Source organism: Lepidochelys kempii, chromosome 4 (genome assembly GCF_965140285.1).
Source record: "Lepidochelys kempii isolate rLepKem1 chromosome 4, rLepKem1.hap1, whole genome shotgun sequence".
Classification (NCBI taxonomy): Eukaryota; Metazoa; Chordata; order Testudines; family Cheloniidae; genus Lepidochelys; species Lepidochelys kempii.
In genome coordinates this window covers 134360661-134385600 of record NC_136383.1, presented here as the reverse complement: position 1 = coordinate 134385600, position 24940 = coordinate 134360661, and the positions used below count along the sequence as shown (strand labels likewise).

Below are 24940 nucleotides of genomic sequence, written 5' to 3'. Positions count from 1 at the left end.
ATTTTATTAATCCTTTATGCTCTTACAAGCACCGTAATGGGTAATATCCATGAAGCCTGAGACCTATTTGAGCATCCCCCTCAAAAAGGATAAAGAAACAGAAAGAGGCCTAGAGAAGGGCAATGGAAATATCAGTGGTGTGGAAAGACTTCCATGTAAGGTGAGAAAGGTTAGGGCTGTTTAACTGGAGAATTAAAGAAGGGACATTAGAGAAAGATAAAAGAATGAAAGATATTGTAAAGGTCCATCAGACTCTCCCTCCTTCTCATGATATGAGAACAAGAGGATATTCAATAAAGGCAACAGATTTAAAACCAATCCATGGAAATACACTTTTCTTTAAATATAATGTGCCCACTAAACTCGTAACCTTGAGATCTCATTTAGGCTAAGATCTTAAAAGGATTCAGAAAATGTTTAGACATTTATATGGACAATATCATCCACACTTTCCTGGGATACAAAATTTAGAAGGGATATAAATCCTCATACTTCAGGGTATAAGCTGATGGGGGTCAGGAAGAAACTTCCCCTGTGAACAAGTTAATCCATAATTGTTTGATATGGGGTTTCTCGGACTTTCCTCTGAAGCAGCTGGGCCTGTGACTTGCCCTGAAAAATAGATCATTGGTGGGCCTTTATATTATGGGGCTGATCACTATTTGTTTTCAATTGTGTTTAGATGTCCCAACCAATATTCAGGGTTCCATTACAAACACATAGTAAGAGACTGTCCCGTGCCCCAAATACAATCTAAACAAATAGACAAGATAGGCAAACAGTAGGATAAAGTATTATTAACCTCCATTTATAGATGGGGAACTGAGGCACAGAGATGAAGGACGAGATTTTCAAAAGGTATTTAGGTGCCTAAGCTGCAAACAGATGCTTAAGGTGCTTTTGAAAATCCCACCAGCAAGTTAGGTGAATAACACCCACTGATTTCAATAGGAGTTAGGTGCCTAACCTTTAAGCACTACTGGTCTTTTTCCCCTTCCAATTTTCATCAAAATCAATACAGTTCTGCTCACTGATACCTAGAATATTTCTGGACTTTCGGAATTGATTGGATGTGGTGTTCACAAGTTCACGTTACAAACAGAGAAATGCCATCAAGTAGAGTGAAGAACTTACATTGCTCAGTAAACAAGTTTCCAAATGTTTTCCTCACACAGATCACTTCTTCAGATAAACAACATTTCCTCTCCCAACCTGCCCCACACCTACAGTACCCTGCAGCAACAAGAGAGCCCAGTGACATGAAAAGGTAATTTTAGGACCTGATTAAGGACTTGGGTGTAAACAAAGTGGTTTAAAAGTGATGGGTGCAGTCAGTTATTACTTATTTCACATCTGGGCTGTGTATTCCCCTCCCTAGGTGTGGGACTTCATGTTTATTTGCAATGAATCTCCCCATAGTGCCTGTAGCCTCCACCACACTCACTCTCTCCAGAGCATGTGGCGTGCGGATGCTTCTTTGGGCTTGCTTTTGCACAGCAAGGTGGAACACCAATTGGATTGTTCCCTTGTGGGGCACCAGACATACACTGTGCAAAGAGAGGGGGTTGTTTGTTTTTAAATAGCTTACTCAGTTAAAGAGCCTCTGGAAACTGAGAGGATTCTGGACTGAGCTACAACTACCAGGAAGCAGCACTTCTTGAAAATGTGTGCAACTCCTCCATGGAGCATTTGAAGCATTCCCTGAGCCATTGCAAGAGAACCTTCAGGATAAAATAATGATCTCCAATGCCATCTTGCTCATGAGCTTAGGGTCCTACAATCATGTGGGAAACACTGGGGCCAAAGGCACTTGACTGGCAGATCATCATTGTTTATAGCACAATCACACCCATAGGCCCCAACCAGATCAGTGCCACGTAAGTGCTGCGCAGACTAGTAAGAAATAGTTCCTGCTATGAAGAGCTCACAACCTGAATTTGTTCTGTCTCAGTCATGAAGCATGATACACCTCTTATTATGATGAAGAGCCTCACAAAGGAATGGAATGTTTAAAAAGGACACCAGTGCAAATCCTTTCAGGACTTGTATGGTTCCCCCCCAAAATGGTCATGGTTCAGGACCAGGAAAAAAAATAAGTTAATTTCATATATTTTTTTTAAAAAAGTTGTTGTTCCATGTCTGCGTCCCCGAGACCAGAGGCCTTGGCAGACCAACGAGTAAAAGGAAAAAGTTGTAAATAATGCCGCTTTGTACTACGACACTTCAGAGTCACGGAGACTTCTTGATGTTCCTTTGTCTATGGTGACATTTAGCCATGTGCAGAAGGACAGCACAAGGTCTATGCTGCATTTCATTATGATTTGTATTATCATAGCACCTACGAGCCTTAGTTATAGACCACACCCTGTTGTGCTAAGTGCTGTACAAACAGAACAAAGTCACATTTTAAGCCCTTAAAACAGGCTGGCAAAATAAGTGGGCCTTGAGTGGTACACTGGCATTCTACACTAGGGTGAATTTCACATTTCGAGAATAGGGCTTTTACAGCACTCTACTCCACAGTTGGTCATTCCCCACCCCCTTATTGCTACAGACACTTAATATACAGGACTTGGTCTGAAATCCTTTGGAGATTAAAATCATACATCATACAGTGAAAACTATTTTAAAGCACCACCCTAGGGACCAACAAAAACAGTGCCCAGCAGAGATTATCTTTAATTAAAGGTCAAATAAAACTGTTTCATACCTTGGGGGAAATGTTTGAAAACAGTCACTGCAAAAGAGAAAGTGTTCAGCCTATCAGAGGTTTCACCAAACTATGTCGTCTTCCCAAGAGACTCATTTGGGGTCTGATTCAGAGCACACTGAAGTCACTAGAAAGATTTACTGAATTAAATAAGGTTTGGGTCAGGCCTTTTGGCTGGCACTCTGGAAATACAACAGCCTTTGAAGAGTTAATATATTCCCCTTTGAAGCAAAGTAGCATAATTTCCACCACCATCCACACAGAAAGAGTTTTTTCTCCAAGGAGCTTACTCGAGATCAGTAGAGTTTGTTCGGGTTTTTTGGTTTTGTGCCTATGGATATTTTTAAGCCTCCCTGCTTGACATTAGCTGGCAATTTCAGTGTTACAGACCACACCTGTGCAGAGATGCCCCATTGAAGCCCAACAGCCTCCTGTGGGCTAGGCTAGCAGCTGTAGAGTGGAAGATTCGTTACATGTGATCAGTCATTTTGGGGGAAATTTGCATCAACCACATATTGTGCATAAGCTTTCATCTAGCAGATGTAAACCTCCCCATCAACTTGAATTCAGTAGGGGAAGCAGCAGTAGAAATATGGAGTTGGGTGCTTTTCCTGTAACAAGCATCATCATGAAACTTTGCTTTTCATGTTTCCCTCCACAGTGAAGCAACTAGGGGCCTTTCCTTTCTTTGACTGTAAGTATTAAAAAGGTGGTGTGAGAGCAATAAACTAGTCTGAAGCTTGCAGCTAGTACCTACTCAGCTGAAGGCAGCTATTCATTAATAGTTGAGAGGTTATTTATCACCTGGATTTAGATCATAATCTGGAAAGGATTTTTGTTTTATTTTTATGAAGGCGCTTGGTCTAGTAATTGGAATAAGGCACGCGGAAGCAGGGAATTATTTTCATAGCTTTCCTGCAGAAAGTGCAGGAGCTGCATATGTTGCCGATTCAGTACACGTCATGCTTTTTTTTGAGTTGTTACTGATTCAGTGGTATTTGGGGTGCTATGCTGTGGGAGGTGCTGTCTTCCAGATTTCATGCAGTTCTAAATTATGCAACCTTCCTAACCTTGCATTAAAACACAGAATTTTGAATTTAAGGCATTGGACTCCAACTCCTTCTGATATTTCACTTTCAAATTCCTTTATTCCCAGTCACAGCTGTTATCACAATCCTCCCTGTGATTCAGACCTATAAACAAGGAATTATTTTTGACTACTCCCTCTGCTTCAAACGTCCAGGCTATGTCCAGTGCCTGGCACTCCTCCCCGCCCCTCACGCCTGAACATTTCTAAATTCAGACCTTTTATCTATGCTCACGACTAGAACTCTTGACCAGGCCCTCAACTTCCACCTTGATCACTACAACAGGCTCCTCTCCTTAGCAGCTTCTAGGGTATTCTTCCCAGCCTCTTGCCATCCCAGTTCTAAATACCTCCACCAACTCCCCTTTTCCACTGCTTCTTGTCCTCACCTTCCCCTTCACAGCTCTGCCCCTTCTCTTATCCACTCTTTTCTTACTGACTTGCTCTCCCTGAATTGATCTGCCACTACCCTTTCCTCCTCCTCTTCCTCAAAGTCTTTCCTCCAGACTCATTTCTACTATGATGTCTACAAAGAAATAGGAAACTAATAGTGGCTACAGACAGGACCAATGGGGACACTAACTGTACATTCTTTTTAAATTGCTTGTATGATTTATCCCTTTCCTACATCTTTTTCTAGGACTTTATCCTACATGTTAGGAATGAATTTAGCAAAGCAGTTCTCAATTTTTTCCATACCAGAACCCCACACTCATCTAGCTGGAATCTAGCTGAGACCCCCTTCCACTTTCCCTTTCCATATTGCTAAGATGGCTGCACCTCTCCCCCACCTCTCCTGGACATCTATTTGTGACCTGGCTAAATTGAGAACCCTTGGCCTAGCATGTTGTGTATGCTACTATAATCCAAATACATACTATTTACAAATATAGTAAAGACTGTAGTATAGAAATCTAGATAAATACATGATATGCTAAATGATTTTAAGCTGCAAAGAGATCTTCCTCATCACTTGTGCCTGTTCTAGGAAAGCTCAGACAACTAGTTTATTTGCCAAAAGTATCAGAGACAGGCTAGTTATTTGGTTAACAGATACAAATCTTTCACAGCAGCTACAATTAAAAAACCCCAACAACCTTAAATCTCCACACAGCCATTCAAGTAGCAAAGCAGTCTGAGCTGGACAGACAGCAAAACCAGTAACAATTTGCCAAACTGGAAAAAGAAGAAAACTAGCTTAGGAACTGTTAACAGACAGCATGACTGCTTCAAGTTGTTACCATAAGACCTCCCATGGCAAGAAGAAATAACTCCCAGTCAAACACCAAAGCATTACACTAAATGCACCAGATGTGGAAAAATTCATAATCTAAGAGATGATGCATGCCCAATCAAAGACACAAGGTGTAACAAATGCACAAAATATGGACATTTTGCAGTTGTTTGCAGCACTGAAGTAGTCACAGAGTTGATTCATATTACAGACAATCAAGAGCCATTATTTCTTTGATCTATCACATGTGATGACAGAGCCTGCCTGGACAGTTAAAGTAATTCATGAAAAACTATTGACTTTAAAATAGACTCCGGAGTGGATATCACAAGTCATCTCAGAAGGGACTTACAATAACCTACAACCTCTTCTGAAGTCACTTGACACAGCTCTGACAAGAGCTGGAGATATTCTGAACTGCAAGAGCCACTTAACCACAGAAACAACTTACAAACACAAAGCTATGCATTCAGAGTGTAAGCAACCAAAAGATCAACAACAAGATAAGCCTACTGAGAAAGGCTGAAGAACACTGAATATTTGATGATATTGGACTTTTGAACGGAAATCCAGTACAAATAAACTTTAGACAATGCTGAACCATACAGCAAACAAACACCTTTACCAGACAGACTTGGCAAGAGACTAGCTGAAGATTTATGGGAATTCAGGGGACATTACCCAGTCACAGTGGACTATTTTTTTAGGTAGATAAAAACTATGTACTTGAAAGACATGTCATGGTGTTCTCAAGAAACTGAAGTACATTTTTTCTCATTTTGGTAGTGACTAATGGACAACAGACCACAATTCACTGCTGCAGAATTTAAGACATTCTGGATGAAATATGATTTTGACCATATTACTAGCAGCCCACATTACCCACAAGCAAATGGAGAGACAGAGAGCAGGAAGAGCCATTTCTTGATCTTCTGAGGTACATATCAGCACCAATAGTAGCTACCAGATATAGTCCAGCATGACTTCTGGCTATTAGCCAGGATGGGCAAGGATGGTGTCCCTAGCCTCTGTTTGCCAAAAGCTGGAAATGGGTGACGGGATGGATCGCTTGATTACTACCTGTTCTGTTCATTTCCTCTGGGGCACCTGGTATTGGCCACTGTCAGAACACAGGATACCAGGCTAGATGGACCTTGGGTCTGACTGAGTATGGCTGTTCTTATGTTCCTGATGGGGAAAAACAACTCAGAACTACTGTTCCCGCTTTGGAAAAGAATCTCTCGCAAAGTGGCCAAATACAAAGAGAGTAGCCAAATCAGATAAAAAGGCAAAAAGAGCTTACAAACACTTTTACAACATACTACCACCAAGTCTAGAGCCTGGTCACTCCATTTGTATCAAATTGGATGGAGAAAAAGGATGATGGAAAGAAACTCCTGCTGTTGGAAAGAAAAAGAATTTAATAACCAGATCATATGCAATTGAGACTGATAGTGGAGAGTTCAACAGAAGCCATCAACACTACAGTTTGTGCTTCAGAAAGAACTAATAGAGCAAACTCTACAGATGATAGACACAGAACAAGATGACTCAAGGATTCCAAACTGACCACAGCCACCTGAAAAAGTTGTTACGCATTTAGTTTGTGTAATTAGAAAATCAGTATGATTCAGACACTTAGACTGATCCGTACCGAATATCAAAGATAAAGTGATAGTACAAATTCTGTAAAGGATAGGAATGTACAACATAAAGCAGAGGTCCCCAAACTGTGGGTCACCCCCCTGGCAGAACACAGAGGAATGTTCAGGCGGGGTCAGGGGAGAGCAGTGATCCCAGGACAGCCCCCATGAGGAGCAGGAAGGGAGCGCCACCCAGACCTGCCGCAGCTCTGCTCTGACCCCTCCCCCAAAGCCGCAGCCCTGGTCCCCGGCCCCACACCTGGCCCAGTCCCCAGCCCGGGCACAGCTCCACACCCAGCTGAAGGCCCAGCTGCTAGCCCCCACTGCAGCTGAGCTGCTGCTCTGCTCTTGGCCGCAGAGCCGGTTGCTGGCCCCCAGTGCAGCTCAGCTGTAGCTCTGCTCCTGCCCCTGACCTCGACCCTTGGCCATGGCTCTGGCTGTAGACCGACCTGCAGCTGCATCCTCAGACTTACCACCTTTACACCTGTCTGTGTCCCCCCGCCACGGGAGCTATAGCCCGACTCTAGGCAGGGGTGAAGGAGCAGACAGGGTAAGGGCGGGGCATGACCCCAAAAAATTTGGGGACCACTGACAAAGGGAGCGATGCATTGGAATGTTAATCTGTATGATGCAAAAAGAAAAGGAGGACTTGTGGCACCTTAGAGACTAACCAATTTATTTGAGCATAAGCTTTCATGAGCTACAGCTCACTTCATCAGATGCATTCGATGAAGTGAGCTGTAGCTCACGAAAGCTTATGCTCAAATAAATTGGCTAGTCTCTAAGGTGCCACAAGTCCTCCTTTTCTTTTTGCATAATACAGGTTAACACAGCTGCTACTCTGAAACCAATCTGTATTATACTGTTCAGCCACTAGGTGGCACTGTGTGTCACATACCTTATTTAAATTAACCTCAGCCATACCACCAGCAGAACATTAAAGCTGGGGTGCCCAACTTACAGCCCGTGGGCTGTACAAGGCCAATCAGAGCATTTCTTAAGGCCTACGGCCTGCTTCAGAACAATGTATTAACGACCGATGCATTAGCATTTTGTTGTCATGTTTACATCATTTTAGGTTACAAGTGTGTAAACAGACAATACTGTACGCAGAAACACCCTACCTAAATACACATCAAACAAGCTGAACTTAAAGCCCTCCAACCTACTGTGTACAATACTTGAATTCACAGAATCAGGTCCTCAGTTATCTTTTAAACTCACACAGTAACTCGTTTATGGAATCTATATAGGTTCCTGCACTATACAGCTGCCAAATCAGTTGCAAGGTATCAGTTCTTTGTGAATGTATTTCAAAATCGCAGGTCCTGGAAACTGCCTTGGGGATCTCCAAGAACAACAGCTGGAATTGGGATCACAAATGTTCTGTGATCAGATATGCAGCACTTGCACATACTCCAGGTAAGCTACAGGAATGCAATACAATGCTAAAGTGTTTTCCCAATCACCAAGACCTTCTGCTGCACAATCTACTGCCAACATTACTAATTTCAAGGAGCTAATTGTCAGAGACAAGGCAGAAGGTGTATTTGTTTATATAAACAGCTCAAGGTATTGCTAACAGGTCCCAGCATGCTTCCAGGCACCGTCTGTATGAACTGTGTTTTATTTAACTATATAAACACCAGTGAATTGAGAAAGCAGGACATTGGTGCACTGTGTTTAATGCCAGTGCTATGTGAAACAGTTACCATGAAAATCAAAACCTAGATGTTTATAAATGCACAAGAAAGATCAGATTTTGCAAGAGTCTTGTGAAATGTGTCTATTTTGCTAGAAAATTCATTTAAGTGAAAGACATTTAAGACTTAAAAATAGTCCTTTTCCTAATTTTGTGCATACAGCATAGGATTTTCAAAAGAGTTTAAGTGATTTAGGAGCACAAACCCCCATGATTTTCAGTGTGACTTTTTTTTTTTTTTTACTTTTGAAAATACCGCCTTTGCATCCTCCAAAAACTTGTTTGCAGATCCAATCAGTTTGCATCCTCCAAAAACTTGAGTCTGATTTTCAAAGAGGCTGAGAGCCTGAGCTCCCATTGGTTTTTACTGGAGTAATAGGAACTAAGCCCTTTCGGAAATCAGGCCCTATTTATTTCACACAATTAAATGTAAAACCTGCAAAACCACACAGCTATAAATGTCTGGATTGTGAAATGGCCCGGAACAAAAGGGGGAATGTGCCTCACCCTCCCTCCTCCCTGGCATCATTTAAAAAAACAAACAAAACGAAAGCATTTTTGAACATTCTAATTTTATAGTATAAACTGTAGATTTATAGAATCATAGGACTGGAAGGGTCCTCGAGAGGTCATCTAGTCCAGTGCCCTGCACTCATGGCAGGACTAAGTATTCTCTAGACAATCCCTGACAGGTGTTTGTCTAACCTGCTCTTACGAATCTCCAATGGTAGAGATTCCACAACCTCCATAGGCAATTTATTCCAGTGCTTAACTACTCTCATAGTTAGGAAGTTTTTCCTAATGTCCAACCTAAACTGCCTTTGCTGCAGTTTAAGCCCGTTGCTTCTTGTCCTATCCTTTGATGTTAAGGAGAACAACTTTTCTCCCTCCTCCTTGAAAACTGTTATGTCCCCTCTCAGTCTTCTCTTCTCCAGACTAAACAAACCCAATTTTTTTCAATCTTCCCTCATAGGTCATGTTTTCCAGACCTTTAATCCTTTTTATTGCTCTTCTCTGGACTTTCTCCAATTTGTCCACACCTTTCCTGAAATGTGTCACCCAGAACTGAACACAGTACTCCAGATGAGTCCTTATCAGCACAGAGTAGAGCGGAAGAATTACTTCTTGTGTCTTGCTTACAACACTCCTGCTAATACATCCCAGAATGATTTTTTTTTTTTTTTGCACAAAAGTGAGACACAGTTGACGCATATTTAACTTGTGATCCATTATGACCCTCAGATCCCTTTCTGCAGTACTCCTTCCAAGGCAGTCATTTCCCATTTTGTATGTGTGCAACTGATTGTTCCTTCGTAAGTGGAGTACTTTGCAACTGTCCTTATTGAATTTCATCCTATTTGCTTCAGACCATTTCTCCAGTTTTGTCCAGATCATTTTGAATTTTAACCCTAGCATCCAAAGCACTTGCAACTCTTCCCAGCTTGGTATCATCCACAAATTTTGTAAGTGTACTCTCCATGCCATTATCTAAATCGCTGATGAAGTTATTGAACAGAACTGATCCCTGAGGGACCCCTCCAGCTATGCTCTTTCAGTTTGACTGTGAATCGCTGATAACTACTCTCTGGGAACGGTTTTCCAACCAGTTATGCACCCACCATACACTAGCACCATCTAGGTTATATTTCCCTAGTTTATGAGAAGGTCATGGAGAAAGCATCAAAAGTCTCAGTAAAGTCAAGATATAGCACATGTACCGCTTCCCCCCATCCACAAGTCTTGTTATTACTCTGTCAAAGAAAGCTACTAGGTTGGTTTGACACCATTTGTCTTTAACAAATTGATGCTGTTACTTATCACCTTATTATCGTCTAGGTGTCTGCAAACTGATTGATTATTTGCTCCATTATCTTTCCAGGTACTGAAGTTAAATTGACTGGTCTATAATTCCCCAGATTGCCCTAGTTTCCATTTTCATAGATGTGAACTATACATGCAATTTTCCAGTCTCCTGAAATCTCTACCGTCTTCCATGAGGTAAGTGGGGATGTGGGATACTGGGAGGAAGCACGAGCAGGAGAACGTGAAAGGGGAGGGCTCCTGCCTCATACTAAGAAAGCAGGACAAACAGCAAGTTATCTCAAGTGCCTATACACAAATACAAGAAGCCTGGGAAACAAGCAGGGAGAACTGGAAGTCCTGGCACAGTCAAGGAATTACGATGTGATTGGAACAACAGAGACTTGATGGGATAACTCACATGACTGGAGTACTGTCATGGATGGATATAAACTGTTCAGGAAGGACAGGCAGGGCAGAAAAGGTGGGGGAGTTGCATTGTATGTAAGGGAGCAGTACGATTGCTCAGAGCTCTGGTATGAAACTGCAGAAAAACCTGAGAGTCTCTGGATTAAGTTTAGAAGCATGAGCAACAAGGGTGATGTTGTGGTGGGAGTCTGCTATAGACCACCGGACCAGGGGGATGAGATAGACGAGGCTTTCTTCCGGCAACTCACGGAAGTTACTAGATCGCACGCCCTGGTTCTCATGGGAGACTTCAATCACCCTAATATCTGCTGGGAGAGCAATACAGTGGTACACAGAAAATCCAGGAAGTTTTTGGAAAGCGTAGGGGACAATTTCCTGGTGCAAGTGCTGGAGGAACCAACTAGGGGCAGAGCTCTTCTTGACCTGCTGCTCACAAACCGGGAAGAATTAGTAGGGGAAGCTAAAGTGGATGGGAACCTGGGAGGCAGTGACCATGAGATGGTAGAGTTCAGGATCCTGACACAGGGAAGAAAGGAGAGCAGCAGAATATGGACCTTGGACTTCAGAAAAGCAGACTTTGACAACCTCAGGGAACTGATGGACAGGATCCCCTGGGAGAATAACATGAGGGGGAAAGGAGTCTAGGAGAGCTGGCTGTATTTTAAAGAATCTTTAGTGAGGTTACAGGGACAAACTATCCTGATGTGTAGAAAGAATAGTAAATATGCCAGGGGACCAGCTTGGCTTAACAGTGAAATCCTTCCTGATCTTAAACACAAAAAAGAAGCTTACAAGAAGTGGAAGATTGGAGAAATGACCAGGAAGAAAAATATTGCTCGGGCATGCAGGAGTGAAATCAGGAAGGCCAAATCACACCTGGAGGCGCAGCTAGCAAGAGATGTTAAGAGTAACAAGAAGGGTTTCTTCAGGTATGTTAGCAACAAGAAGTCAGTCAAGGAAAGCATGGGCCCCTTACTGAATGAGGGAGGCAACCTAGTGACAGAGGATGTGGAAAAAAATAATGTACTCAATGCTTTTTTTGCCTCTGTCTTCATGAACAAGGTCAGCTCCCAGACTGCTGCACTGGGCAGCACAGCATGGGGAGGAGGTGACCAGCCCTTTGTGGAGAAAGAAGTGGTTCGGGACTATTTAGAAAAGCTGGACGAGCAAAAGTTCATGGGGCCGGATGCGCTGCACCCGAGAGTGCTAAAGGAGCTGGTGGATGTGATTGCAGAGCCATTGGCCATTATCTTTGAAAGCTCATGGCAATCGGGGGAGGTCCCGGACGACTGGAAAAAGGCTAATGTAGTGCCCACCTTCAAAAAAGGGAAGGAGGAGGATCCTGGGAACTACAGGCCAGTCAACCTCACCTCAGTCCTTGGAAAAATCATGGAGCAGGTCCTCAAGGAATCAATTCTGAAGCCCTTAGAGGAGAGAAAAGTGATCAGGAACAGTCAGCATGGATTCACCAAGGGCAAGTCATGCCTGAATAATCTAATTGGCTTCTATGATGAGAAAACTGGCACTGTGGATGAGGGGAAAGCAGTGGATGTATTGTTCCTTGACTTTAGCAAAGCTTTTGACACCATCTCCCACAGTATTCTTGCCAGCAAGTTAAAGAAGCATGGGCTGGATGAATGGACTATAAGGTGGATAGAAAGTTGGCTAGATTGTCAGGCTCAATGGGTAGTGATCAATGGCTCCATGTCTACTTGCCAGCCGGTATCAAGTGGAGTGCCCCAAGGGTCGGTCCTCGGGCCGGTTTTGTTCAATATCTTCATAAATGATCTGGAGGATGGTGTGGATTACACCCTCAGCAAGTTTGCAGCTGACACTAAACTGGGAGGAGAGGTAGATATGCTGGAGGGTTGGGATAGGATACAGAGGGACCTAGACAAATTAGAGGATTGGGCCACAAGAAATCTGATGAGGTTCAACAAGGACAAGTGCAGAGTTCTGCACTTAGGACGGAAGAATCCAATGCACCGCTACAGACTAGGGACCGAATGGCTAGGCAGCAGTTCTGCAGAGAAGGACCTTGGGGTTACAGTGGACGAGAAGCTGGATACGAGTCAAAAGTATGCCCTTGTTGCCAAGAAGGCCAATGGCATTTTGGGATGTATAAGTAGGGGCATTGCCAGCAGGATGAGGGACGTGATCGTTCCCCTCTAGTCGACATTGGTGAGGCCTCATCTGGAGTACTGTGTCCAGTTTTGGGACCCACACTACAAGAAGGATGTGGATAAATTGGAGAGAGTCCAGCGAAGGACAACAAAAATGATTAGGGGTCTGGAACACATGACTTATGAGGAGAGGCTGAGGGAACTGCGATTGTTTAGTCTGCAGAAGAGAAGAATGAGTGAGGATTTGATAGCTGCTTTCAACTACCTGAGAGGTGGTTCCAGAGAGGATGGTTCTAGACTACTCTCAGTGGTGGAAGAGGACAGGACAAGGAGTAATGGTCTCAAGTTGCAGTGGGGGAGGTTTAGGTTGGATATTAGGAAAAACTTCACTAGGAGGGTGGTGAAACACTGGAATGCGTTGCCTAGGGAGGTGGTGGAATCTCCTTCCTTAGAAGTTTTTAAGGTCAGGCTTGACAAAGCCCTGGCTGGGATGATTTAATTGGGGATTGGTCCTGCTTTTGAGCAGGGGGTTGGACTAGATGACCTCCTGAGGTCCCTTCCAACCCTGATATTCTATGATTCTATGAATCACTCCATCCAGCTATGTAATTGAGCACTATTGCAAACCAAACACAACTGTGGAAGAGGTTAAAGGAATGAGAGGTGTATCTGAATATCTCCATGTGTACCTATGGTACTGTCTATACCAGAGAACCCCCTTGATTGTAGCTACTGACTAGCATTTTATCTAACTTAATCAAAAAAAAGACCAAAAGGCAGGATAAGCACATGGGCTTTAACATGGCATCTTCTTGACACTGCTTGAACCATATACAGACTCATCTTATGGATGCTCAGATACTATGGAGCATGGCATGAATGCCTATACAGATGTTCATTTTGTGAAAGGAATCATCCATGCAAATTCACTCTCAAGTACATTCCACACAGCTCTTATCCTAAGCCAAACAAGTCCAAATAACATTTAAGATCCACAAACCTACTGTAAATCATTTGCTCTTGTCAGAACATGAATTTCCATCTCTTCCCCCAACTACCAACCAGTGAGCTAACAATACCGATGAAACTCACTGTTTCCATTGGTGTTACCGAAAGACAGCATCCGTTTTACAGCATGCAGCTTTCTTGCACTGGCGAAGAATGGACACACTGGATCAAATGTTCATTTATGATACATTCTTCCAGTCAACTGGACTGCGTGCATGTAAGAGGGCAAAATCTAGCACACAATGCGGCACTGTGCCTTAAGGCATGTATGCAAGATTTCATGAGCAATCTCACTTCCATGTACCTCTGGACAGGAATGATGTTAAACTGGTGGAAATTTAGAGGCTGATCACCACTCTGAAGGCAATGGCAGTCTTTCCGTGGACAACAGATTAAGTTGTGTTTGGCCTTTAGAGAAAGGCAAAAAAAGATGAATGAGGCTGGACTTAAATAATATGTCTAGAGTAATAAAGCAATGCATAAGGGACAAGAATTAATAACTAACTACACGTTTTGGATTTGGAGGGTGTGAACTGCAAGTGGGTGTGGGAGAGGGAGGGGAGCCTTCATGTAGGGTGTTCAGTGGGGGGGATAACTAGGAGTTGTAAGATGAAATTGAGCAAGGAAACATTTAGACTGAACAACAGGAAAAAGTTACCTAATGGTGAAATCTCTTAGGTTGTGGAACATTCAGCCAAGGAAAACTCGAGCATAAAAGGAGATACTGTAAAATAATTCTTTATTGACAGAAGGACAATGACCTAAGAGGTCTCTCCTGTGCATAACTAACATTGTTTCTATGATCGCAGTCTAATGTCTGCCACATAACATCATGACATATTGTGCTGCCCGTCTCAATCATCTTCTTCTAGTTATGGCCATGTGAGCTGCACATGACAAAGGGGATCAGAAGAAAGGATGCCAAAGAAGGTAGGTAATGATACAAACCATGAATGAAAGAAAGGATGGCTAACTGGAAACCTAGAGAACAAATCTGGATTTAATATTCCTGCCCACACCACATACCACCACCCATGCATGGAACATCCTGCCTATATCCAGAATATCCTACTCACAAGTAGACAACCCCCCTCCCCTATTAATTTCCTCTTGGACTCTTCATGGAGTAAAGTACTACTCAAGATGAATAGGGGTGTCAGTTTCTAGCCCTCTGTCTTGCACAGTGCCAAACAGTATCAGTGAATCCTAATATCATGAAAAAAGTTCTAAACTACTGTATTGGGTATAGTTTTTTGACTGACAATTCATATTTCTAATCTCATTACAGTATTTCAGATTTGCTTTTTTTTTTTTAAGTGGATTATCTGCAGAGAGCTTAATATAAATTAGTGGTCAGCAGAACACTGCTGGAGTGACGGCCAACACACACAAGGTAATTCTCGCTGTCTCTACAATAGTTCCAGTACAGCTCCACCAGACGGTTGCAAGAGCAGAACTAATGTAGAACAGGAAGTGCGGCTAGAACAGGCAGCGTGGATAGAGCACTACCATGAAAATCAGGAAACCTGGGTTCTCCTCCCAGCTCTACCAGCGAACCCTCTGTCTGTTTTCCCTCCTGCCCCTTGACTTGTCTAATTCAACAAGAAACTCCTCAGGGCAGGGACCGGCTCGTGTGTGTGTACAAAGCCTGGGACAAATAAACTCTTTCAGTGCTACCATAATAGAAATAATGAGTAGTGTAATGGTGTTTTACTGTTGTGATACCTAATTCTGCACAGATCGTGGTGGTGAAAGTGCACTGTCTACATAAACATTCCATTTTTGCTACCAGTGGCAGAATGGAAACAAAGGAAGCTTTCTGAAAAGTGTAAATATAGACAAGACACAAATTACTACAGTGATGAGTGTCACAAAAATACCTATAAATAAATGCCAGGCCTGAGTACGTTTATATTTGCTTTTCAAATCTTTGCCCAGTACATTCATGTTTTCAGCAAAACAAGAATCCTTCTGTATCTAATTAATCAGCAGTTGCAACACTTCTATACTGACCATGGCATCTGGGGACAGACTAGCTGACCACAGCACTTCAATATGATGGAAATAGACTAATAAAATATATTCTACTTAGTGGCTCAAAATGACAAGTGAGAGCCTGAATTGCAAACTCAACCACTTAGTTTCAAGAGAACAAAAAATACTGTACCGAGCTCTTCAAATAAAAGTTTTACAATTTAAAGAGCTTCTTATTATCCTTAAGGAAGACGATAGTATTTTTTCCATTGTATATGTTCCAGGTTATTCCTAAAATGCAAGACAATTTTTTCTCCATTTAAAGAGACATTCCTAAGAACAAGTTAGTACTTTAGCAGTGTCCCAATACCACCTTTGATTATTAGTATATTTTAAATAAAGCAAGGACTATAATTTGCCTTCTAAATCCCAAGGCCTGCTTCAAGAAGAGGGGAAATTGGGTGATGCCAAAACAAGTGACTCTTTCCCTTACCTTAATCATCGTAAGCACATCATCCATCCGTTAAGTCCTTAGGATCCCATACAGGTTCTTCTAAGTGTGTCCCCTGCAAGCAAGCAAACAAAAACAAAAAATGAAGACTCTGAATTCAACAAACTATAAAATTACAAACATTTTTAGGAAAGATATGAAAGAGCAAAACACTTTCAACTGCCTTCAGCAAATCACTTCCACTTCACTTTATCTCTATCTAGAACATAATAATGTACCCGATGTTATTGTACAACTATAAAGAGACCCTGAGAGAGAAAAAAAACAATATATGGACACATCTTTAAATTCCACTGAAATATGATAGACATAACCTCACTGTGTTTCCAGTCTCTTATATGGTAGTAAGCATGCACAGGGAATAATATGGCCTTAAAATGAGCAAATCAGTATGAAAGCAGTCTGTAGGAGATATGGTCCACACTAGGGATCGGGTGGGGGTGATTACTTTTTGAGTTCAAATCAGTCTCAGAACAGTCACCCCTTTCTTGCTGTTGATGAAAACCAAGACTGAGGCTAAATCACCAGGCAGGACACTATGACGTATGCAATTTTTCACGGAGCAACAGTTTCGGGAACATCCTTCAGGAAACTGTACCAGAGACACACACTCACCCCACCCCCAACCCTCCTACTCCATCTCATCTAGTCCTGAAACACGTGTCCCAGCTGAGTCTTCATTACTATGTGACCTACCAAGTCTGGTCATGAGTCCCATCTTATGTATGGCCTGGGCAAAAGCAGAATGTCTCCCCAAGGTCCACACCACCAGAGCCCTGTGCCGCCCACAGCTGGGGCTGACCTGCTGAGCTCCACGCCACCTGGGGGGAGGGATGGGGGGGGGGTCAGCTCTGAAGGAAGCGCTGCCTGCCAGCAGCAAATTTCTCCACTCTCCTGCTGACAGGCAATGCTGCCTTCAGCTGACCCCCGGACAGCAGCCGCCACTCTCTGCTCTGCCCTGCAGCCAGGACAAATGCTCAGTTTTGGCAAAAAAGGTAGAAATGGCCAGGACAGAGCTGAAAAGGGGGACTGTCCCGGCCAAAACACTATATATGGTCATCCTAAGCACACTAGTCATTCTGTGAAGGAAGTAGAGGACTGGCACAAGGAAGAGGCAGTCGCCTCTCCATAGTCAGGCTTGAGACCAGCTTTCCACTCTAAGGCCTCACTTGACCTCCCTCTAAATGACACAAAGTCATTTCAACTTCACATTTTGCATGGAAAAAGTCTATACACAAAAGACAGGGTTTCAGTTTTATTTTTTGGGGCGTGGAGGAGTTGAGTGTGGGAGAGAGGCCGGTACAAGAGACAGCAAACCTGAGGTGATTCTGAAAAGCCATTTCCAAGATACAGAACTCCATTTAAAAAAAAAAAAAAGGTTCTTGACATATTTTGAAAATTCTTCTAGTGCTTCTTTGCCAAGTCTGGCCTTACACTATTCTCATAACTTCTAAGAAGTGGAATACTCGGGGATCTAAGGGGAGATTTTCAAAAAGGCATAAACTGCCTTTGAAAAACCTGCCCTTTACAACTGTGGCCAGTTCTGACAGAGTGAAAGCTATACTGGGGACATTGATCTCTGGTCCAGTATGGACCTCTTGATAGCCCATGAGGCTCTCATGGATTTTTAAATGGCTCCAAATGACTCAAGCACCTAAATTACCATTTTCTAAAAAAGCATGTAGAACTAACTTTTTTCCTTCCAAAGAGAGCCACAAAAATGTAAAGCAGTCACTAGCAAAAGAATTCCCATACTCTACAATGTTTGAAATTTCACCTTTTCTCTGCATTCCCTTTAATTTTGATTGCTAGTTTTGTTTTATAACACTGTTTTTGTAAATAGGTGTTTTTACCTGTAAGTAATTGATATGTACTCTCAACTTCGGTATTTTTTGTCTGGAAATATACTCTAAACTCAGCAGGAAAGATAGATAACTCATAAGATGTTAACAAGAAACACTGTCCACCAAAACAAAAACATTGTATTTCCACACAGAGGCCCCAATCCAAACCCACATTAATAGTGAAATCAGTATTACAGGCGGAATGCAGGAACTCTGGCATCAAGGCCCAGTTGTCTTTCATTGCCATCTGGCTTAGAATAGGATAATTTTTTATTTTCTAAATTTTCAGCGCTCAATTCTTGAAATGCCTTTAGTTTGCTATTAAAATGTATTATAAATAGAGGTGCCGACTAACCACAGTTAACTCGTGATTAATTAAAACAATTAATCGCCATTAATCACAGTTTTAATTGCATTGTTAAATAGAATACCAACTGAAATGCATTAAATATTTTGGATGTTTTTCTACATTTTCAAATATATTGATTTCAATTATAACACAGAATATCGAGTGTACACTTCTCACTTTATATTATTTTTATTACAAATATTTGCACTGTAAAAACGATAAAGAAACAGCATTTTTTAGTTCACCTCACACAAGTACTGTAATGCAATCTCCATGCATAAAGGGACACAAACGGACATATCAATCTTTAGCGCATCTGGCATGTAAATATCTTGCAATGCCAGCTACAACAGTGCCATAAGAACTGCCTGTTCTCACTTTCAGGTGACATTGTGAACAAGAAGTGGGCGGCATTATCTCCTGCAAATGTGAACAAACTTGTTTGCCTAAGCAATTGGCTGAACAAGAAATAGGACTGAGTGGACTTGCAGACTTTAAAATTTTCATTTATTTTTAAATGCAGGGTTTTTTTGTACATAATTCTACATTTGTAAGTTCAACTTTCATGATAAAGAGATTGCACTACAGTACTTGTATTAGGCAAACTGAAAAAAGACAGTTACCTTTTCCGTAACTGGTGTTCTTCGAGATGTGTTGCTTATGTCTATTCCACAACAGATGTGAATGCTCGCCACTTGCACCAGTGCCGGAAGTTTTTCCCCTAGCAGTACCCATGGGGGGAGTGCCCCCCGCGACCCCTGGAGTGGCACCTGCCTGGCGTGGTATAAGGGGATCTGTGTGCTCCCCACCCAACTCGTCAGTTCCTTCTTGCCAGAAAACTCCGACAGAGGGGAAGGAGGGCGGGATGTGGAATAGATATGAGCAACACATCTCTAAGAACACCAGTTACGAAAAAGGTAACTGTCTTTTCTTCTTCGCGTGATTGCTCATGTGTATTCAACAACAGGTGGTTCCAGGCTATATTTGTTGGAGGTGGGTAGGAGTTCACAAGTTCCCAGGATGGAGGACAGCCCTGCTGAACCCGGCGTCATCCCTGGTTTGGGGGACGATTGCATAGTGCGAGACGAACGTGTGAACCGTAGAACACATGGCAGCCCCACGAATGTCCTGGATGGGGAGGTGGGCCACGAAGACAGCCAACGAGGCCTGCACCCGAGTCGAGTGTGCCCTCACAATGGGCTGCAGGGGGACAGATGCCAGCTCATAACAGGAATAGATGCACAAAGTGATCCGACTGGAAAGCCGCTGAGTGGGAATCGGCTGGCTCCTCGTGCGCTCAGCCGAGGCGATGAACAGTTACGAGGACTTTCTGAACAGCTTGGTCCACTCGAGGTAGAAAGCCAGAGCCCGCTGCACTTCAAGCGTGTGGAGATGGCGCCCCTCGTTGGGCGTTAGGCTTGGGGCAGAGACGGTGGCTCAGAGGTCAGGGCCCCGAGCTCTGAGACTCGCCTGGCTGACGTGATTGCAACCAGGAAGGCCACCTTCCATGAGAGGTGACACCAGGAGCACGGGGCCAGTGGTTCCAACGGGGGCCCCGTGAAACACACCAACAACAGGTTTACGTCCCACTGCGGGACCGGGGGTCTAGAATATGGAAAGAGATGGTGCAAACCCTTAAGGAACCGGCTACTCATAGCATGGGAAAATACCGTGTGCCCTTGCACCGGCCAATAGAAGGTGCACCTTGACTGACGAGGGCGACAGAGCCTGGCCCTCAGGTGAAGGAGGTAATCAAGGATAAACTGGATTGGGGCAGCCACAGAGGAGACACCCTGGTCCACCGCCCACCTAGAAAACCGGGATCACTTCGCCAAATAAGCGCAGCAAGTGGAGGGATGTCTACTTTCGAGGAGGACACGCTGAACCTGTTCTGAGCACGTCCCTTCTCCACCTAACCACTGAGCAGCCATGCCGTGAGGTGAAGAGCCGCTAGGTTGGGATGGAGGAGTCAGCGCTGGTCCTGAGAGAGCAGGTCCGAGCAGAGTGGCAATGGCTACAGCGGAGCTGCCGCCAGGCCCATGAGGGTCCCGTACCAATGCTGCCTGGGCCACGCCGGGGCCATAAGGAGGATCCAGGCCTTGTCCATCTTTATCTTCTCCAGGACCCTGCTGATTAGAGAGAATGGGGGGAAGGTGTAGAGAAGTCGGCCTGACCAGGACAGGAAAAAGCCATCGGAGACAACACCCCTCCCCAGACCAGGCATCGCCGGTTCTGTCCAGTCGTGAATAGGTCCACCTGGGGAGTTCTCCACCTTCGGAAGAGCCGGTGGGCCACTTCCAGGTGGAGGGACCACTTGTGTTGCGAGGAAAAGTCCCTGCTCAAGCGATCCGCCCTCTCATTCCGGGCGCCCGGTAGGTGGAAGGCCTTCAGGTGGATGCCATGGGCTATACAGAAGTCCCACAGCCGGAGGGCTTCGTAGCAGAGGGCATAGGATCAGGCCCCGCCTTACTTGTTGATATAGAACATCGAGGCCATGTTGTCTGGAAGGACCCTGACTACCTTGTCCTCCACGTGCGAGCAGAAGGCCATGCACGCCAGCTGCACAGCCCTGAGCTCCTTGACGTTTATACGTAGGGTCAGGTTTTGAGCCAACTACAGGCCTTGGGTCTGAAAGTTCCCCACATGGGCCCCCCAAACGAGGTCCAACGCACTGGACACTGGCTCCAACAACGGGGCCCTGTCCCTGAACAGGGACACCTTGGAGCATGTTGTTTGGGGCAGACCACCACCATAGGGAGGCGATCACAGAGTCCTGAATGGTGAGGACCTTGTCCATCCTGTCTGTGGCCTGGGAAAACTTCAAGGCCAACCAGAGCTGGAAGGGCCTCATCCTGAGTCTGGTGTGACGGACCACGTATGTGCATGCCAACATGTGATCCAAGAGTTGCAGGCAAACCCTGGCTGTTGTCACCGGGAACCTTGTGACCGAGCCAATGAGATCTGTCAGGTTCTCAAATCTGTCTGGCAGGAGAGAGGCCCTGGCCGACACTGCGTCCAGGAGTGCTCAGATAAACTCTATGCGTTGGACCAGGACTAACGTGGACTTGGTGTTGTTTACCAACAGACCCAAGGCGGTGCACATGGACAGGAGGAGCGGACCCATGACAGCAAGAGACCGGTGATTGACACCCAGGGCTGCGATGTCTTGGCGGAGACTTGGAGCGGGAGTCTGAGTGGAAATGGCATTGACGACCTTGCCGTGACCGACTGGACGAGGACTGTTGGCGATGCCTGCCACAGTCCCGTCGATATTCGCTCCTGGAGGACGAGCAGTGCTGAGAGTCCCGGCTGGACGGAACCCAGACAGTCTGGTCGGCATCGAGGGTGATCCACATGGACTCTGCCCAGTGAACGGCATCGGGAACGTACCCTCGAAAGAGACCAGTACCAGGCTGGTGGCGACTGCGGAGATCCCAGTGGCGGCTTGCCTCTGGAGTGTGGGGCCAACATCGGTGATGCTCCGGGCATCGGCACAGACATAACATCCCAGGCCGCCTGGAGAGCTCCGGGTGTGGACGGCATCCGGATATCTGGAGAGGCCTGTTCCAAAGGGGCTGGGCTACTCTGCTCAACATGAGTCAGAGGCCTGGGGCCCGGTGGGGATCAAGGACTGCCCAACATAGGCCTAGCCTCTGTCCCAGACTTCCCTCGGTGCCGCTGTGAAGAGGGAGTCTTTCTGGCCCTCTTGGCATGCCCTGTGAACGGGGAGCGGTGCCAATTGGTCGATGGCACCAAAGGGTCGCCACATACCGATGCTGTGGTGCCAGGTACCGGTTGGGAGCGGTGTGCCAGAGTGGGGGTCAGCGCCGACTCCATCAGGATGGCCCAGAGCCTAATGTCCCTTTCTCTTTTGGTCCAAGGCTTAAATGACTTGCAAATCTTGCACCTTTCGCTGATATGGGTTTCTCCCAAACAGCGCAAACAGTCTGCATGCGGGTCACTTCTTGGCATAGAACGCCTACAAGAGCCGCACGACTTAAACCCCAGGGTGCGGGGCATGCCTTGTCCTGGGATCACTGACTAACTAAACTAACTAACTAAACAGCTAACTAACTACAGGTACTAACAAACAGTTCTGGGGACGAGCTACAGCAAAGCTGGAGCAGAGCAGTTCCGACGCACAATCACTGGTGGCAAGAGGGAACTGAGGGTGGGGGGAGCACGCAGCTCCCCTTATACCGCACCAGGCAGGCGCCACTCTAGGGGTTTCAGGGGGCGCTCCCCCCTACAGGTACTGCTAGGGGAAAAACTTCCGGCACCGGTGCACGTGGTGAGCACGCACACCAATTGTGGAATACACATAAGCAACCACTTGAAGAAGATTATTTCTTTTGTTTTTTTACAGTGAAAATATTTGTAATAAAAAATCAATATAAAGTGAGCACTGTACATTTCGTATTCTGTGTTATAACTGAAATCAACATATTTGATAATGTAGACAAGATCCAAAAATATTTAAATACATGATATTCTATTATTGTTTAACATTGCGATTTATCGTGTGATGAATCACAATTAATGTTTTTAATCGCTTGACAGCCCTAATTGTAAATATTACTCAAATAATAAATAATTGATTTAGCAAAAGTCTGCACATTGGAGGCACTTGGATTTTGGTGGATTCTGTTTTTGTTTCCCCTTCCTTGCAAAAGCAAGAAGTCCTGGAAGAGCTGTGTAGGGGCCTTAAATCCATTCTTCATATGGAGTGTGTCAGCATTTCTTAGATAGCTCTTAAACTAGGCTCTGAGAGAGAGGTACTGTTTGAAGTCCTTATGTGTGTTCAGCACTTAACACAATGGAGCCCTGATCTGGCCTCTCAACACTACCTGAATATACACAGTCACACACACACACAAAGTCTGAACAAGTCAAAATAGAATAAAGGCATCCCCACTTCTGGCCTGGGCTTTAGCCACAAGAACATCCTTACTTTCCTTTTAATAAACTTCAACCATTGCTTAACCTCAGATTCAACTACTATTTGGCCAAACAGGGCTCTAGACACTGTATAGCACTGAGAGTGAATAGTGTTCCTTGGGTTAGAGCCATATAGGACCACCTCAGAGTTAATCTCTGTTTACACACAGCTAAGTTTCTATTAAAGGCCTACGTAGGCAGGATCACATGTTCCGCTCCGTGCCCCACTGGGTTCTTCTGATTGATGCAAGATTGCTTGAAACAGATGAATCCTAGAGTAAACACTGTTCCTATCACCAAAGCATTTTTACCTCGTCCAATTACATCTAGGTATTTGAGGAAACAGTTCCATATACTGGTTTTTATTTTCATGTCTGTCCTAAAACCCAGAGGACCATAGAAGCCAAAAAGCAAAATACATCTGTCACCTAAAGTTTTGGTGACCACATCTCACCGGTAGGGGTCTACCAATTTCACAGCCATGAAAAATGTGTCACGGACTCTGAAATCAGCCCTTCCCCATTAATTCTGATCTCCCCTGCTGCTGGGAGCCCAGGGCTCCTTACTGTTAGTCCGGACAGCTGGGGAGGGACAGGAGTTGTCCTTCCCCTGCATGGCTGCTCTTGGTGGGGAGATCAGACCCACCTCCAGAGGCAGTGCAGAAATGAGGGTGGTACACCCTCACTTTTACGCTGCAGCAGCCTGGAAGCTGGGCTCTGTGCTTTTGTCCCCCTTCCCCCATGGCTTTTGCTCCCCCAGCTCCTCTGGGCTGGGGGCTTCTGCTCCCAGTGGCTGCAGCTGGGGCAACCCGGGCTCCGGGTTTCTCCCCCTGCCCCCCCCCCCCACCTCAGGACTCCGGCCACAGCTCTTGGCACAGAGCTTAGGGGTTTCCTCCCCCGGCGGCTCCTGGGACTGGGGGCTTTTGCTCCCGCCAGCTGCAGTCAGGGCAGCCCGGACTCAAGGCCTATCCCCCGCTCCAGCCAGGGCTTGCAGGCAGCCCAGGCTTTGGGCTTCTGTTCTCTGCCGCTCCAGCCGGGTTAGCCTGGGAGCCAGATTACTGCCCCCCACTCCTCCCTTCTCCATGGCTCCTGCTGAGGCTCCAGGTTTCCTCCCTCAGCAGCTCCGGCCCGGGTTTGGGGCTTCTGCTCCTGCCAGCTGCAGCCAGGGCAGCCCGGGCTTCTGCCCTGCCACCCCCTAGGCCGAGGCAACCCAGGCTCCGGGCTTCCATCCCCCAGGGCTTCTTCTGGGACTGGGGCACCCAGCCTTAATCTTTAACTGACCTGGCTAGCAGCACGGGGCAGATCCTACCCACCTCTAGGAACCTCCACTAACTGCAGGAAGCTCAGAGGCTGCTGCCTAGGCAGCACAGAAGTGAGGGTCGCAATCTTGGGTACCCCCCACAACAACTTTGCAAACTCCCACCCCCCCACCCCATGATCCCATTTTGGGTCAGGACCCCCATGATTACAACACTGAAATTTCAGATGTAAACTTCTGAAATCATGAAATTGACCAATTTAGAAAGCCTCTGGCCATTAAATTGACCAGAATGGACCATGAATTTGGTAGGGCCCTTCTCATTGGTATT

The 24940-nt window shown here is 45.1% G+C and overlaps 1 protein-coding gene across 6 annotated transcripts in view; it reads right to left on the bottom strand.

Moving 5' to 3' along the window:
• The window catches only part of PTPRA (protein tyrosine phosphatase receptor type A), a 259596-nt gene that overhangs the window by 110339 nt on the left and 124317 nt on the right, over window positions 1–24940 (bottom strand). For all 6 annotated transcript variants that reach the window (XM_073342939.1, XM_073342931.1, XM_073342934.1 and 3 more), the window contains one exon: window positions 16204–16276. In XM_073342939.1, the coding sequence (XP_073199040.1) occupies window positions 16204–16230 (27 nt within the window). In that variant the 5' untranslated portion in view covers window positions 16231–16276. The remainder of the gene's footprint in view (window positions 1–16203; window positions 16277–24940) is intronic.